This window comes from Amphiprion ocellaris, chromosome 5 (assembly GCF_022539595.1).
Source record: "Amphiprion ocellaris isolate individual 3 ecotype Okinawa chromosome 5, ASM2253959v1, whole genome shotgun sequence".
Lineage (NCBI taxonomy): Eukaryota > Metazoa > Chordata > Actinopteri > Pomacentridae > Amphiprion > Amphiprion ocellaris.
Window position 1 is genome coordinate 36,955,158 of NC_072770.1, and position 17,636 is coordinate 36,972,793.

At 36.3% G+C, this 17,636-nt stretch overlaps 1 protein-coding gene across 2 annotated transcripts; it reads right to left on the reverse strand.

The window, feature by feature from the left end:
* Positions 1-2,835: 2,835 nt before the first annotated feature.
* Positions 2,836-17,289, reverse strand: tnnt2b (troponin T type 2b (cardiac)). Of its 2 annotated transcripts, none has more exons than XM_023263539.3 (11): positions 17,244-17,289; positions 11,786-11,809; positions 11,612-11,633; positions 11,466-11,529; positions 11,247-11,363; positions 11,058-11,135; positions 7,646-7,747; positions 6,946-7,052; positions 6,734-6,824; positions 4,768-4,808; positions 2,836-3,203 (listed from the first exon to the last, which is right to left on the reverse strand). In XM_023263539.3, exons 1-11 carry the CDS (start codon positions 17,272-17,274, stop codon positions 3,164-3,166), a joined length of 717 nt encoding a protein of 238 aa, XP_023119307.2. In that variant the 5' UTR covers positions 17,275-17,289; the 3' UTR covers positions 2,836-3,163. The 2 variants fall into 2 exon arrangements, with proteins under 2 accessions (XP_023119307.2, XP_035801005.2); XM_035945112.2 differs by lacking the exon at positions 17,244-17,289 and adding an exon at positions 14,272-14,642.
* Positions 17,290-17,636: the final 347 nt, after the last annotated feature.

The following is a 17,636-nucleotide window of genomic DNA, read 5'->3' on the forward strand; positions in this document are numbered from 1 at the left end:
GGGTCACTGGAGCATAAACGTTGTCACACCCTTTAAGGTTTTTGGGCTGCAGAGTTTGAAATGCTTCTGGGCAGACTGGCAGCACAAATTCAGTTTGCTCCACCCTTCTGGTTTTCTTTATTTTTCTTGAAGAACAAACTATTAGACACAGCCTCTGCAGCTGTTGTTGCGCTCGGTGTGTTATGTAATAGTTGACCAGGTTTGAACTTTGCTCGTTGACACTTTAAAACCACACAATCCACACAAGCGTCCACGAGGGAATCCTGGGGCTTCACGGCTGATCTTTTTCCATAATCATTTCAAATCAAATCAAATCAAATTTATTTATAAAGCACTTTGAAACAGCCAGAGTTGACCAAGGTGCTGTACAGAAGAGCAAAGACATGATCAAAAGATAAAAATAATAAAATTAAGATAAAAATAATAGAACTACATAAAAAATAATAGAACTACATAAAAAATAATAGAACTAAAAGCAAAATCCGCAATAAAACAAAAAATAAATAGACTAAACAGACTGGACTGTCCATCCCAGATACAGCATATGGGCACACAGAAACAACAAACCTACGTGACATGAAAAGCCAGAGAAAAGAGGTGGGTTTTAAGAAAGGTTTTAAAATTAGACGGTGAGGAGGCCTGTCTGATGTGCAGCGGCAGTTCATTCTAAAGTTTGGAGCTGCAACAGAAAACGCTTGATCCCCTCTGAGCTTCAGCCTTGTTTTGGGACCCTGAGGAGCAGCTGGTCAGCTGACCTGAGAGATTGGCTCGGTGTATAGGGGTGAAGAAGCTCAGAGAGGTATGGTGGGGCAAGACCATTTAGGGATTTACAAACAAATAAAAGAATTTTAAAATTAATTCTAAAATGCACGGGCAGTCAGTTATGGAATTATATGTGCTACAATCCTGAGCGCGCAGTGTGAAATTTTTAGCACAGAAAAAAACTTGAGCAAAGAAAAACTTAATCTGAGCAAACAAAAATCTGTTCTGCGCCAAAAAAATCTACTTGTATGTTTGCTACTATCCACATACACGCTCAGTCATGGTGTTTTTCACTGGGTTTTGTCATTTACTCTCCTGCAGATCTCAGCTCTGCGCGCCCGCTACGTCTTTCTACACTCTGCACGCGCTCAGCTCTGCCGTCACGCTCGCTCAACTCGGCACAGCCAATCACAGGCCAGCACGGGCTCGTTCTGATTGGCTGATTCGATCCAATCAGGTCACTATTTCGGCCGCTTCTCGGAAGCGCTGTCAAAAACGATATCTAAATCAACGGGAGTTTTGCGGTTTAAACTGGATTAAAAGACATTTTCCGTTAGTATTTTTTTTATTACTGAATGACATAAAATAAAGGGCTATTTTGTTCAGTGTGTTAAAGTACAGTCGTATTGTTTAAATCCACATTTCAGAGTCACTAGACGATATGTAACGTTTTTCCCCATCCTTGTTTATTAGCTCAGGTTAGCAAAGCTGGATAACGTCGGTACATCCTGAACAACAACAACACAACAATGGTGCACCGCGGCCACATGTAAGTAGTTGGTATTTCTAAAATATTTTATCACATCAGCTTGTATGAAATTCTGTGTGTCTATTTTGTCAATTTGTATGTTATTTCTATTAGCTCGCTCTATTAGCTTGTTAGCTGGCGCTAGAATTGTTGGCTTCTAGCTGCTAGCTCAGTCAGTAGCTCCCACTGCCACAGTTAGTTAACGAACTTAAACACATAATTGAGGGAACAGATGCACTATCTAATACCAATGCCTTTATTTTTACTTGTAACACTCAATTATGGCAATTTGATGACATACAGAGCAGTACATATTAAAACAACTGTACTACAGTTAAATGTGCTGTGTTTCCCATTATTGTTTACATGACTGCCTGGAAGTCATCACCTCACGGGAATAGGTGTGCTTTTTAGGTGATTTTTTTGTGAATGTTCTTAAAGAAAATATTAGAAGTTTTACTGATATGTATGTAATCACTTTAGATATTTTTAGGATTTTTTTTGAAAGATTTTTATTCATTTTTTGAAAATATTTACAAGAATTGTCTTGCCAAAGATGGGGGATTTTTAAAATAAAACTTTTAAGGAATTATTGGAATTTTCTTCCTGAAGGTTTTGCAAATTCAATCTTTGAAAATGTGGAAAAAATATATTTTCACAGTGAAACTTCTGATGTCCACATTCAACACTTTTACAAATTTTTTGAAAATATTTACAAGAATTTTCTTGCCAAATTTGGGGATTTAAAAAAAAAATAAGGGAAACTTTTAAGGAATTATTGGAATTTTCTTCCTGAAGTTTTAGCAACTTTTCAGAAATTTGATGAATTTTTTTGCTGAATTTTTGGATTTTTTTTCAGACAAGGAAACAATATATTTTGGTGCTCCTAAATGAGGACAACAGAAGGGTTAAAATTGAGCAAATTTAGAGACATCCAGACCTTGAGATCGTCCAAGCAATTTAACGGTGGCTTAAGGGAGAATGAATCGGCCTTTTTGAGGGGGACATAGATCTGGCTGTCATCAGCATAGCAGTATAGCATATCATTTGATTTCACACGGTTCGGTTTACGTGTTCGTATGCGACCGCTTACAGCTGATCCAGCCTGTGTCTTTTTTTTTTTTTTTTTTTTTAAGCCAGAAGGAAAATGTGACTTCAGCCAAAGCAAACTCATTAGATTTTGTCGTAACAACAACAACTACCAAACAAGCCCAGTTCTGGCAAATACAGTCTGGCCTTATTAAAGAAGGTGTGGCAGTTTAATTACCATGGAACTGCTGCTCATCTGTGATTTCCCACAAGTAAAGGGATGAAAAAAGACACTGTTTATCTGAAAGTCATTTTTTATTATTCATTGCAAACACAAAATCCGACACACAAGAACCTAATAATCTTAACTCTTAAATCTTTAACTATTCCAAAAGTTAGATGAATTTAGGTTGAACTGAAAAGGTTACACAAGGTTAAGTAAATATCGTCGATCGGTCAGATATCACAACCTGTTAGACGTCCACACAGGTGACATTTTTAAGAGTATGTCGTTTTGTTCTTGCATATTCAAGTAGTTAGAAAGCATTATTATGCAGTTTAGATTACTCTCAGTAACTCATGGAGGCCTGATCCTGACAGTTTTCCTCCAGTCGGTGGCAGATGTTACTTCCTGAGGCCCCTCTTGCTCCTCGTACCTTTTGAACTGAGAAATAAAGTCACAGTCAGCAGAGATTCGTCATATCAGCCGACACACAACATATCAGACTGGTGGTCGCCTGCGCTGCCTTGAGAATTATATGTGTTCCTGAGAAAGCTGATTAATTCCACTGATGCAAATAATGCGCTCTCTGTTGCTGCATTTGAAATTTAAATTATTTTAGGGAAATTCCTGACCCAGAAAGGCCATAGTACACACTAAACATTTAGACTGAATGTAATTTACTGAAACGATTTATGCTAATAGCTATTATTATTAACCTTTAATTAACCAGGAGAAACACAGTTACAAAAACCAAAAAATGTAATTTATAAGCAAGTTATGAGAAAAAACAAATGCTTGTTGTGGAGTCGGCCTCAGGAACTCGCAGTTTGGACTTAAAAGCGCTCAATGAGATTAACTAATTTCCAGTCTTTCTGCAACATATTCCATGTAAAATGTGCAGAGTAACAAAGGCCTTTTTACCCAGTTCAGTATGAACATATGGAACAGAAAGCAACAGATTATGTTGTGAACAGAGAAACTTTTCTGTGCAGTTAAGGAGCAAATGTAGGAGGGCAGTAGTCCAAGTATCGCCAACAGGAGGGTTAATGTTGGAAAAAACCTGCTTTTCTTTCAAAAGTAAGGACATTTCTAAGTGGCCCCAAACTTTTGAACAATAGTGTGCATAAAGGATTATCTTGGCTCATCCCAGATGTCAAACCCATCGTTGGTTACCACCACTCCACACCAGCAGCTCAGATACTGGAGCTTCTGAAAGCTTTTCATAGCTGTCCTATGTTGTCAGCGGATTTGCTCCAAATGTTCGACTGCTATCTTTGTCCACTGTTGCTGCACAGGTTTGGCCTCTGCAACTGATCAATGTTAGGTGGTGCAGAGACAAATTAGGGTTTTTTGCACGTCTGACAATTTATTTCTGCCAACAAGACTTTTGTGTGAATTTTGGATCAACTTTGAAAATAAACCCAGGCATTATTTCTGCTGTTCTGCTGTTATATCACTCCTAACTTGCAGTCAATGACATATTTTGTAAGAAAACCAGCGTTGGATTGTGTTAAAGTTGTGTTTATGACCTCAGTCTTTGCTGTAGTACACTGTAGTGTCTCATGATATCTCACAGCCCATGTTTTCTTTGAGACTGAGCACATTTTGTTCAGATACCCCAGCCTGCCCTTTGTTAAAACGCCTCTTGCCTGTTCGCTCTGTTTTGTTGTCCCTGTCCTGTTTGGCTGGATGTAGTCAGGTAACCTTAGCCCTGCTTTGAGGCAGCTGGCTGATGTAGCGTCCAACAAATGGAGACCAGGGAAAAGGGGAAGTTGAAACGAGAGGAAGGTGGAAACTTGATGAGAACATGTACATGAGGGTAGACTCAGTGTAAACAGGGATTCAGTGATTCTTATTATGCTTACTTACTGACTGACTTCCTGCTTTTCCTCACTTACTTTGTTCTGGTTTTGTACGTATTTTAGTTAAGGGGTTGTTATTATACTGAAAAAAAAGTATGAGAAAGCACCGAATAAAATCATAATATGTGACAGAATATACTCACATTTTCTGATGGTCAGTGACCCGATTCCTCAGCACAGTGATCTGTGCAAAGATTAGATTAAAAATTAAATGACTTTTTGGAATTTGTGTTATCATATAAAAAATGATTATACCTTCATTAAGACTGTGCAATTTTCTTGAAAAAAAAAAAGAAAAGCAGTCTTTGTCTGTGGTGAGCTTGGCTGAAGTAGTGACGTATTTTAGCAGTTAGCGGTTAGCATTAGCATGTAGCGCTAGCAAGTTTGGTGAGCTAGCTTGTATAGTTTCTTTGTCAGTGGTAAGTTTGCTTTGGACATGGTAGTAGTCTGGCTAGCATTAGCATTTAGAGGGGTTTAGGGAGTTGATAAGTATAGTTTGTCACTTTTAGAAGTTGGCACTAGGTATTCAGCATCTTGCGCTAGCTAACTGGGAGCATCAGCACTGGTCGCTACCTGGAGCATCTCCTAAACGGGATAAATCTGGGTCTGTTGAGTGTGGCAGGGCTGTTTGGATTGTGTAGGAGCAGCTAGTATTAGCATTTAGAGTTAGCCGTAGCAGGTTTGGAGAGTTTATACATATAGTTTCTTTCTCTGTCTGTGGTGAGCTTGGCTGAAGTAGTGAAGTATTTTAGCAGTTAGCGGTTAGCATTAGCATGCAGCACTAGCAAGTTTGATGAGTTGGCTTGTAGAGTTTCTTTGTCAGTGGTAAGTTTGCTTTGGACATGGTAGTAGTCTTGTAGCTAGCATTAGTATTTAGACCGCCTAGCCTCCTGGAGGTTGTGGGACTAAATAGGTGAAACACCGTTGAAGGGAGGTTTCCACCTGATGACCCCCAGAGATGTGCTAGTAATCGCTGCTTACTGGTGTGTATAGTGATGGTCAGGGATCCTAAATCCTTCACTGAGTACACATCCTTTGCTTGGAGCACAAGTGTCTTGTGTTTAAATTAACTAATTAAAACTGCAATTTTCTTGAAAAACTTTACAGATTGTAATAATTGCAATGCGTTAAAGCAATATGAGATCGCCAGAGCTAGCCTTTGCTAAAGCTAAATTTATATCGTTCAAAAGTTTGGGGTCACTTAAAAATGTCCTTATTTATGAAAGAAAGGCAGTTTTTTCAATAAAGATAACATTAAATGAATGATAAATACAGTCTAGACATTGTTAATGTGGTAAATGACTATTCTAGCTGGAAATGTTTAATGGAATATCTCCATAGGGGTACAGAGGAACATTTCCAGCAACCATCACTCCTGTGTTCTAACGCTACATTGTGTTAGCTAATGGTGTTGAAAGGCTAATTGATGATTAGAAAACCCTTGTGTAGTTATATTAGCACATGAATAAAAGTGTGAGTTTTCATGGAAAACATGAAATTGCCTGGGTGACCCCAAAGTTTTGAACGGTAGTGTATATTTACCAACTTTTTCATGTCATACAACATAACTTTGATGATCTTACATGCTAACCATACGCTGCATCTCCGCTTCAACTCTTGTGGAATTCCTGTGGCTCAATGTGGTAAAAATACCACATCATAAAATACACGTTGCATTGTTAGCTAAGATTTTTGCACAAGATTGTTATCAAAAGCAGCTGCAAGAACAGATTTTCTTTGAAGATGCTAAGTATTTTTCTAAATCCTTATGTAAAGCTTTAAAAAGAATACAATCAAATATTGATTTTACGACTGATCTTGAACAGTTTTTTTAGTCTCAACAAATCTTGCGTCTGTCTTTGCTGTCGCTGCAGTTACTTCATTCTGCTTTCATAGGGCAGTCTAGTTTAGACTATTAAACTTGATCCATTTATTATCTTGGCTGATTTCCACGTATGACAACTGAGTCACATCTTGAATGAAGTGTGGGTAAGCGTTCCCATAAACCACTCCATCATGTTGTCTTTGTGTTTTGGCCTGCGTCCTAGAACCTGTCCGTCAGAAGGTAAGTTGCCGATGTGACATGACGAGAATTTCATTATGGTTTACCTCATACTTCTGCTTCGTGAACTTATCCTGAAGGTCAAACTTCTCTGCCTCTAGCTGGCGCATCCATTCCCACATTTCCTTAGCTTTCTCCCTGTATCAGCAGAGACAACAGAGTTAAGGCAGTTTATAATGTTCACATGGGATTTTATCTGAAATAACAATGGAAGAGTGAGCAGTAATTATGAATTTAGTCACTCATTGTGTCCTTTTACTTGAGTTTTTCCTCTTTCAGGTGATCAATGTTTAGCTCCTTGCGTCGATCGTTGAGGATCTTCCTCTTCTTTTCTCTCTCTGTTTGTCTTTTTGCCCCAGTCTGCGTCTGTATGGGGGAATAGTGGACATGAGGTGATGCATTAATACATACAATCAAACCGGTGTTTTAACCCCTGTGTCGTCCTGTGGGTCAAAATGGACTCGTTTTAAAGTTTGAAAATGTGGAAAAAATATGTATTTTCACAGTGAAACTTCTGATGTCCACATTTTCAACATTTTTTGGGAAATTTTTGAACATTTTTGGTAGAAAAAAGAAATGTGAAAAATGTTTCTTAAGAACATTCACATAAAAATCAACCAAAATCCAGCAAATTTTGCTGGATTTTGGTTGATTTGTATGTGAATGTTCTTAAAGAAAATATTAGAAGTTTTGTTGGTATATATGTAATCACTTTAGATATTTTTAGGATTTTTTTTTGAAGATTTTTACTCATTTTTTTGAAAATATTTACAACATTTGGGGATTCTTTTTAAAACAAAACTTTTAAGAAATTATTGGAATTTTCTTCCTGAAGGTTTTGCAAATTTTTAGAAATTTGCAGAATTTTTTTGCAGAATTTTTGGATTTTTTTCAGACAAGGAAACAATATTTTTTGGTGCCTGTAAATGAGGACAACAGGAGGGTTAATAATTCATCACCTTGTATCCAGTGAAGCTCAGGTTGGACAGGATCATCTTCTTCCTTGCATCATCATCTGCTTTCTTCTTGGCTTCTTCTTCTTCTTTTCTTGTTTTCTCTTCCTGGTGGGAAAAAAAAATTACATCGCCTTTGATCACACTCCTCATGTTTTGATGGCATGAACTTGTTTAAGCTGAATTTAAATTTAATTCATAGAGACAGTGTGTTAGCCTGAAGCAGGAATATCAGTCGGTCGATCAAAGTTTATTTCTAGAGCCCTATGTGACAGCCCAAAGGGTGACCAACGTACTTTAGAGTGCAAACAAGAGGATAACTTAAAAACAACACGGTTACTTAAAACAGAGACAGCAGCAAAATATACAATAAAAATAATCAGCAATAAAACAGAACTAAAATATACACCTAAAAGTAATAAAATGCAGCTAGGTATTAGAAGCCGTTTTAAACGGGAAGGTTTTGAGTTTTGATTTAACCCTCGTGTCGTCCTGCGGGTCAAATTGACCCGTTTTAAAGTCTCAAAATGTGGAAAAAAAAACAATTTCACAGTGAAAACTTCCACATTTTCAACATTTTTTGGGAATTTTTTTTTACATTTTTTGTTGGAAAAAAAAGAAATATTAAAAAAATGTTTCTTTAAGTACATTCGGGAAAAAATCAACCAAAATCCAGCGAATTTCACTGGATTTTGGTTGATTTTTTTCCGAATGTTCTTAAGGATAATATTGGAAGTTTTACTGATAAATACGTAATAACTTTAGATATTTTTAGGATTTTTTTGAAGATTTTTATTCATTTTTTTGAAAATAATTACATTTAAAAATATATATATATTTCTTGCCAAATTTGGGGATTTTTTAAAAAAAAATAAAAGTTTTGGGAAAGGGAAACTTTTAAGGAATTTTTGGAATTTTCTTCCTGAAGATTTTGCAAATTTTGGTAAATTTGGGGATTTTTTTGCTGAATTTTTGGATTTTTTCAGAGAAAGGATCGATATGTTTTGGTTCCCGTAAATGAGGACAACAGGAGGGTTAAAAATACTTATGTCAGTGATGGTGCACATGTCGGGGTGCAGCTGCAGAGAACGCCCATCACCCCAGTGTTTAAATTTAGACCTCAGTACTTCAAGCAGCTGCTGATTGGATGACCTCAGAGCTCTTTTTTGGTCCCTTAAAGTTAAAAAGCTGAGATAAATAAGGTGGAAGACCATTAAGAGCTTTAAAAACAAACAATAAAAGTTTAAAAATAATTCTGGACTGGACTGGAAGCCAGTGGAGAGTAAAGGACTGGGGTGATGAGCTCACGTCTGGGGGTGTTTGTTAAAGGACGCTGCAGCATTTTGCACAAGTTATTTTTTCTATATTTGTATATATACACATGAACAAAATTGTTGGTACCCCTCGGTTAATGAAAGAAAAACCCACAATGGTGACAGAAATAATTTGAATCTGACAAAAGTAATAATAAATAAAAATTCTATGAAAATTAACCAATGAAAATCAGACATTGCTTTTGAACTGTGGTTCAACAGAATTTTTTTATTTTTTTTTTAAACTCATGAAACAGGCCTGGACAAAAATGATGCTACCCCTAGAAAAGACTGAAAATAATGTGACCATAGGGACATGTTCAAGGTGTGTCCTCTAATTAGCATCACAGGTGTCTACAAACTTGTAATCAGCCAGTCGGCCTATTTATAGGGTTACAGTAGTCACTGTGCTGTTTGGTGACATGGTGTGTACCACACTAAACATGGACCAGAGGAAGCCAAGGAGAGAGTTGTCTCAGGAGATTAGAAAGGAAATTATAGACAAGCATGTTAAAGGTAGGCTTAACCAAAGAGCATCCGATGGAATTAAACTTTTTCTAATATAATAATATGTAAATATATTGTGTTGTCACTGAAAAGTGTTCATATCGTCAAGGAGAATCTCCTGAACAGACCCTTTTTGCGAGGTTTCACACAAACAAATCAAATCACATATCAGTGTTGGTTGTCACACAGTGGCTTCCTGTTGGTCTGTAAGGGAAGAAGTGTTGTCTAAAGCTGGAGCTGAATGACCTTCAGGCTCACAGTGTTACATAGATGACCATCTCCTGGCAGTGCTGATGGACATGGGAGGCAGGCAGGCGTGGACATGTTTCTGTTTCACAGTTTAGAGAAGCTGCTTTAGATTATCACTGCAGATAACTTCTATGTGGACTCCACCCGAGTCACAAAGACGCAACGAATGGATTTATCAGAGATTTTAGATTGTTTTTGATGATTGCATTTTTTTAGTTTATTATGAATGGTTTATCAGATAAAGAGAAAAGAGTTACAGAATAATATAGCACCTAATAAAGTCTAAGGAAGGCAGGAGTTCTGTCTGAGGTGCCGATTGTGGATAATAGAAAAGGAAAATGAAGGTTGCAGTCGGCTGATGGATGACTGGGAGATGCCAATGTAAAGTTGCGTTGCGTCTGGGTTTTCCCTCTTCAGAGGGCAGAAAGACTGCATTTAATCAGTGTTTCAATACATCTTATTCTAACTGTTATCTTTCCTAAAGTAGAGGTTTATTATCACTATTATTGTGTAGCAAGAGATTGTGCTTGTATATCCTAAGAAAGTAGCAGAAATGTGCAGAAAGTAGCTGTAAATGCATTTTTTGAAGGGAAACTAGAGCGCATATGAAAGCTGATGTTTTTCTGAGATCAACCAGTAGCACAGTTTTAATTTCTCATTGTGTGCGTTTTAGTCCACTGTGACTGTCATAAATCACCCTCAGACACTCTTTATACTCTGGTGGTGTACAATTTGAAAATATAAACAAAGGTGATGTTTCACTTTTTCTGATGTTGGGATCATTTTAAGAGAAGTTGAAAAAGGTTATTTAGGGTTTTTTTCTCTGCTGTTAAACATAGTGGCCGGGTCATTTTTGACTCTAAGACAACACAAGAGTTTAAAAAAGGCTTGACTTTGGCTAAAAGACGCAACTGAAAGAAACTTGCTCTGACAACTGTGTCAAACTGTTTGTTAAATTTCAAGTCTGTGTCAAATATCACCCCAAGATTTTCGACCGGCGGTCTCGAAGTCATTGAACCCAAACTTTATCTATCAGTATGAGTACCCCCAAACACAATGCAGTCAGTTTTGTCCTCATTTACAAGTAAAAAGTTGGACTCTTTAATGTCCCTAATACAGCTAGTTACGCTACTTAGTGCCTCACTTTCTGTTGGTTGCGCTGGTCGATAAATCTGAATGTCGTCTGCGTATCAGTGGAAAGACATTAGGTTTTGCTATAATTGACCCAGTTGACTACAAAATGATGAGGTAATTACTTACTGTAAACATTTTAAGCCTTTTTCTATGACCTGCAGTATCAGGAAACGTCTGTGAACTCGTTATGATCCATGAATGTCATCTTTACTTACAGCTAATCTGTTCTGCCGTTCTCTTTCTCTCTCTGCTCTGATCTTCATCTGCTCTGCTCTCTCAGACCTGCGTTTCTCCTGATACAGGAACAGAGAAAAACATTTTACAGACCAAAAGAATTACAGATTACACAAAGACAACCTTTATTCCAAACTACACATGCTATTTGACAGCAGGAATGAACGTACAATACGATCTGTGAGGTTCAGAAGCTCTTCTTCCTCCTTCTTTCGCTTCTCAAAGTGAGCTTCGATCAGACTCTGGAGCTCTATGAGGTCCTTTTCCATTCGTTTCCTGTGAATGTCCTGAAAATTTGGAGGAAAAAACAGCCTGAATGTGAGCTGACATGCTATCCAAACCCAGACAGCTTGTGTCTGTAACTTGGATCAGTCCTGAGATGAACTCACATCAAAGTCCACTTTTTCACCATCTGGGATCTTGGGAGCTGCCAAACCGGCCATGAATCCAGCCCTGAGGACGATGGGAAAAACTCTCTCACTGTGAATTCTTTTGTTTTTGACTTCTACTAATATTTTTATAACTTTGTGCTTACTTTTGCTTGGGCTTTGCGTCTTCTGTGTTTCCATAATAAGAAAAAAACAAAGTAAAATCCTCAGTTAATGAGATGACTCAGAGGAAAAAAAACAAGCACTTTATGCATGAAAAGGCCCTGCGAGCAACATTTTTCTTCTGAAAGGCATAATCTGTGTAAACAAGCTGTCCATACCTCCTTCATTATCTTCTCCAGCATCTGGTGAAAGATCAGATGGTCAGAACAAAACAACAAAGACGCAGAAAAGATGCAGAGAGATGAGGCTGTCATGTGGTGATAGATGATGTTCTTAACCCTGGAACACCCAAATATAGAAAAAAACTCATGGAAAAATAATGAATTCATTAAGCTCATATATAGATATATATATTCTCTTTTTATTGCATCATTTTTTCTATATTTGATGATGACATATTTTGCAACAGTGGGTTTTATAGGGTTAACAGCTTCTATGGAGAAAAACCCAACGTAGGCTTGAGCAAAGAGCATCCGATGGAATTAAACTTTTTCTAATATAATAATATGTAAATATATTGTGTTGTCACTGAAAAGTGTTCATATCGTCAAGGAGAATCTCCTGAACAGACCCTTTTTGCGAGGTTTCACACAAACAAATCAAATCACATATCAGTGTTGGTTGTCACACAGTGGCTTCCTGTTGGTCTGTAAGGGAAGAAGTGTTGTCTAAAGCTGGAGCTGAATGACCTTCAGGCTCACAGTGTTACATAGATGACCATCTCCTGGCAGTGCTGATGGACATGGGAGGCAGGCAGGCGTGGACATGTTTCTGTTTCACAGTTTGGAGAAGCTGCTTTAGATTATCACTGCAGATAACTTCTATGTGGACTCCACCCGAGTCACAAAGATGCAACGAATGGATTTATCAGGGTTTTTAGATTGTTTTTGATGATTGCATTTTTTTAGTCGATTATTTTGATTAGTTTGTCAGATAAAGAGAAAAGAGTTACAGAATAATATAGCACCAAATAAAGTCTAAGGAAGGCAGGAGTTCTGTCTGATTTGTGGATATTACGTCCAGAAAAAAGAAAATGAAGGAGAAAAAAATTGGTTTAAATGAGGGGAGTCAAACTCATTTTAGTTCAGGTTCCACACTCAGCTCAATTTGATCTCCAGTGACCAGTGAAATCATAGCATAATAGCAGCATAATAACCTATAATAAATAACCACAACTCCTAATGTTTCCTTTGTTTTAGTGCAAAAATGTATGTTCTGAAAATGTTCACATTTAAGGAATTATCTTTTTACTAAACATTATGAACAACGTGAAGTTTCTAAAGAAAAATAAGTTCAATTTAGTATCTATAAAGGAACACAACATTTAGTCACAGCTATCTGGATCTAAACCATATAGTATTTTACTTTAAAAAAAAAAGACCAAAAAAACCCAACAAAAACAAGACAAAATACTACAAAAATGAGACACAAAGTGACAAAAAAAATGGACAAACGACACAAGCGAGACAAAAAACAATGAAAAAAAGCAAAACACAAAGTGACAAAAATAAGACAAAAAACACAAGTAAGACAAAAAGGAAACACAAAATGACAAAAACGAGAGAAACGACAAAAATCTGACAAAAAGCAAGACAAAATATAACAAAAGAGAGGCACAAAACAACAAAAGAACAATAAACAATCTAGTATTTTACTTGATGATCAAAAAAACTTGTCATGGTCTAGAAATTATTTTAAATTTATTGTTTTACTAATTTATAATCTGCAGTTAATGTCTTCTCTGTAATTTTTGCACTTTGAGCGCCAGATTAGACCCTCTGGAGGACCGCTTTTGGCCCGCGGGCCGCATGTTTAACACCCCTGCTTTAAATCTTTCATACTTGATCTTTAATTAACCCTCATGTCGTCCTGTGGGTCAAAACTGACCCGTTTTAAAGTTTGAAAATGTGGAGAAAAAAAGTATTTTCACAGTGAAACTTCTGATGTCCACATTTTCAGCATTTTTGGGAAATCTTTGAATGTTTTTGGGGAAAAAAGAAATGTTAAAAACATTTCTTAAGAACATTCACATAAAAATCTTTTTATGTGAATGTTAAAGAAAATAGAAGTTTTACTGATATATATGTAATCACTTTAGATATTTTTATGTTTTTTTGGAAGATTTTTACTAATTTTTGGAAAATATTTACAAGAATTTTCTTGCCAAATTTAGGGGATTTTTTTAAAAAAATAAAACTTTTAAGGGAAACTTTTAAGGAATTACTGGAATTTTCTTCCTGAAGGTTTTGCAAATTTCCAGAAATTTGGGGAATTTTTTTGCTGAATTTTTGGATTTTTTTCAGACAAGGAAACAATATTTTTTTTGAGCCTGTAAATGAGGACGACAGGAGGGTTAAGGTGTTAAATGCACCTTCAGACATTGTACAGCTCCACCATAAAACTGCATTTACATTGTAGAAGTAGTATTACAAGTGTATATATATTATCACTATATATCTTTAAATGTAATTAATTTAGCTCCATTTATGAAACAGTTACATCATCAGAAAAATGATTTGCCTGGACTGTTTTTCTCTGCTTGTGAGGAGTTGACATTTTCATGTGACGGCATGTAAACATGTAAAATCATAACTACTGTCATCACACGACATGCTTGCAAACATATTAGCATAAGCAGTACTACCTTTCACCTCCTCCTCCTCCTCCTCTTTCTCCTCCTCCTCCTCCTCTTTCTCCTCCTCCTCCTCCTCCTCCTCTACCTCCTCTTCCTCCTCCTCTACTTCCTCTTCCTCCTCCTCTACCTCCTCTTCCTCCTCCTCTCCTTCTGTGCAAAGCAAGCATGTAGAGTTAGTGAGCAGATCAAAGTTACACTTCATGCAAGCAAAGAGAAGGTCTCATTTGCATTTTATTTGTGTTCTACCCAGTGGTCACCGTGGCCTTTTCCTCATGTTACACTTCTGTCAGCACAAGTTTTATCCATTTATTCTGCTGTGGAAAGAGTAACTGGTAATATATATATATAATATATTTCCACAGTGAAACTTCTGATGTCCACATTTTCAACATTTTTTGAAAATCTTTGAACATTTTTTGATGGAAAAAAGCATTCTTAAAAAAATGTCTCGTAAGAACATTCACATAAAAATCAACCAAAATCCAGTGAATTTTGCAGGATTTTGGTTGATTTTTATGTGAATGTTCTTAAAGACAATATTAGGTTTTACTGATATACATGTAATCACTTTAGATATTTGTAGGATTTATTTGGGAAGATTTTAACTCATTTTTTGAAAATATTAAATATTTTAATATTAATATTAAAATAAGATTTTTTTTAAATAAGAATTTTCTAGCCAAATTTGGGGGATTTTTTATAAAAAATAAAAATTTTAAGGAATTGTTGGAATTTTCTTCCTGAAGGTTTTGCAAATTTTCAGAAATTTTTTTTTTTTCAGACAAGAAAACTGTATTTTTTGGTGCCCATAAATGAAGACAACAGGAGGTTTAACATCCTGAACACTCCTCTCGTCCTGCGGGTCAAAATTGACCCATTTTAAAGTTTGAAAATGTGGAAAAAAAAAACTATATTTTCACAGTGAAGCTTCTGATGTCCACATTTTCAACATTTTTGGGAAATGAACATTTTTTGGTGGAAAAAAAGAAATGTTAAAAATGTTTCTTAAGAATATTCACAAAAAAATGTTGTTAAAGAAAATATTAGAAATTTTACTGATACATGTGTAATTACTTTAGATATTTTTAAGATTTTTTTGGAAGATTTTTACTCATTTTTAAAAAATATTTACAAGAATTTTCTTGCCAAATGTGGGAGATTTTTTTTTAAATAAAACTTTTAAGGGAAACTTTTAAGGAATTACTAATAATAGTATAATTATTTTTTTCCTGAAGGTTTTGCAAATTTTCAGAAATTTGGGGAATTTTTTTGGTGAATTTTTGGATTTTTTTTCAGACAAGGAAACAATATTTTTTGGTGCCCGTAAATGAAGACAACAGGAGGGTTAATGAAAATAAGAGCAAGTCTGTCAGACTGTTAGAGTCAGAAACGACTGAAGTAGTGAAGTGATTTTTGTCTCCAACTTTCCCACAGTTCCTTTCATCTCTTTGCTGTTTTCCAACGACTTTAAATGCTGTGTTTTTAAACCTTCAGTGGGCCTCTGTGGGGAAGAAATAACACCGAACCTTTAGTCCCTTTGGCCATAGAGGGAAATTCAACCTCTTTCCCTGCAAACAAGGTAAGCCGAGCTGCATTCAGGAGGACCCCCGACAGGCATAAAAATGAAAGTGGGTATTGTCCTGTCGCTGCTGTCTTCCCCAAGGTCCTCCACTGAGAACATAAGCTGACCTACATTGCTCGACTGTAGCCCACGTAGACGGAGACAGGTGCTGCCAGAGCTGCACAGTGGACAGAAATAGACGTACGACCCTTTATCTCTTTGATGGCGACCCGCTGGACCATTTGAATCTAAAGGACAGATCCGCTGGGATGTTTAAACGAGGTGGACGGTCTCCAGTCTCAGGCCGGGAGGACCGACCGAGAGGACAGAGGTCAACCTGGCAGAGAAGCTGAAGGACAGCAGCTGCCTCTACAGCAGCCCCAACGCCAAAAATACAGCAAGCCGTGGTGAAACCAGCAGCTCAGCAGAGGCAACGTTGAGTAGCTAAGAACATTTAACCCTCCTGTTGTCCTCATTGACCGACACCAAAAAATATTGTTTCTTTGTCTGAAAAAAAAAAATCCAAAAATTCAGCAAAAAAATTCCCCAAATTTCTGAAAATATTGTAAATATTTTCAAAAAATGAATAAAAATCTTCCAAAAAAAATCCTAAAAATATCTAAAGTGATTACATATATATCAGTAAAACTTCCAATATTTGCTTTAAGAACATTCACATAAAAATTAACCAAAATCCAGCAAAATTCGCTGGATTTTGGTTGATTGTTTGTGGATGTTCCTAAAGACACATTGGTTTTTTTAGCATTTATTTTACTTCCACCAAAAAATGTTCAAAAATTTCCCAAAAATGTTGAAAATGTGGACTCAGAAGTTTCACTGTGAAAATATTTTATTTTTTTCCACGTTTTCAAACTTTGAATTTGCAAAACCTTCAGGAAGAAAATTCCAATAATTCCTTAAAAGTTTCCCTTAAAAGTTTTATTTAAAAAAAATAAATAAATAAAAAAAAATCCCCCAAATTTGGCAAGAAAATTCTTGTAAATATTTTCAAGAAATGAGTAAAAATCTTCCAAGAAAATCCTAAAAATATCTAAAGTGATTACATATTTATCAGTAAAACTTCTAATATTTTCTTAAAGAACATTCACATAAAAAGATGTTTTGTGAATATTCTTAAGAAACATTTTTAACATTTCTTTTTTCCACCAAAAAATGTTCAAAGATTTCCCAAAAATGTTGAAAATGTGGACATTAGAAGTTTCACTGAAAATATTTTATTTTTTTCCACATTTTCAAACTTTAAAACGGGTCATTTTGACCTGCAGGACGACACGAGGTTTAAATGCAAGGCTCAAGCGTGCAAAGCAGGTTGCAAAGTGTCAGAGAAAAGCTCGGCTAGTCGCTACAGGTTGATGCCTTTAGAAGCCTTCAGAGATATTGTTTGTGTTTGAGTACATACCAACAATATCTTCCTCTCCTTCACACCACATAGAGAGGCAGACAGCAGAGGATTACAATGACCTTCACAATAACGGCGTGGCTTTTCTGGTCTATATTCATGCAGCATAATCACGACAAACGTGCATTTTTTTTACATTTTCTGTCTGTTTGAAGCTGGCGTGCAGCATCACAGCCAGTAAACTACAGGGTTATTCAAAAAGAATGAACCGATTTCATTACACAATATTTTAATAAGGAAAAGCAATAGAAAACTGCAGCCAAGTCACAAGTATTCTACTCACAATCAACTTTTATTTGATGTTTAAGGTCATCGAATGACATCGAGTAACAGCAGCAATCAGCTCAGTGGATCATGTTGGCCACATTGAACACTTGTAAGACAGGAAATAAT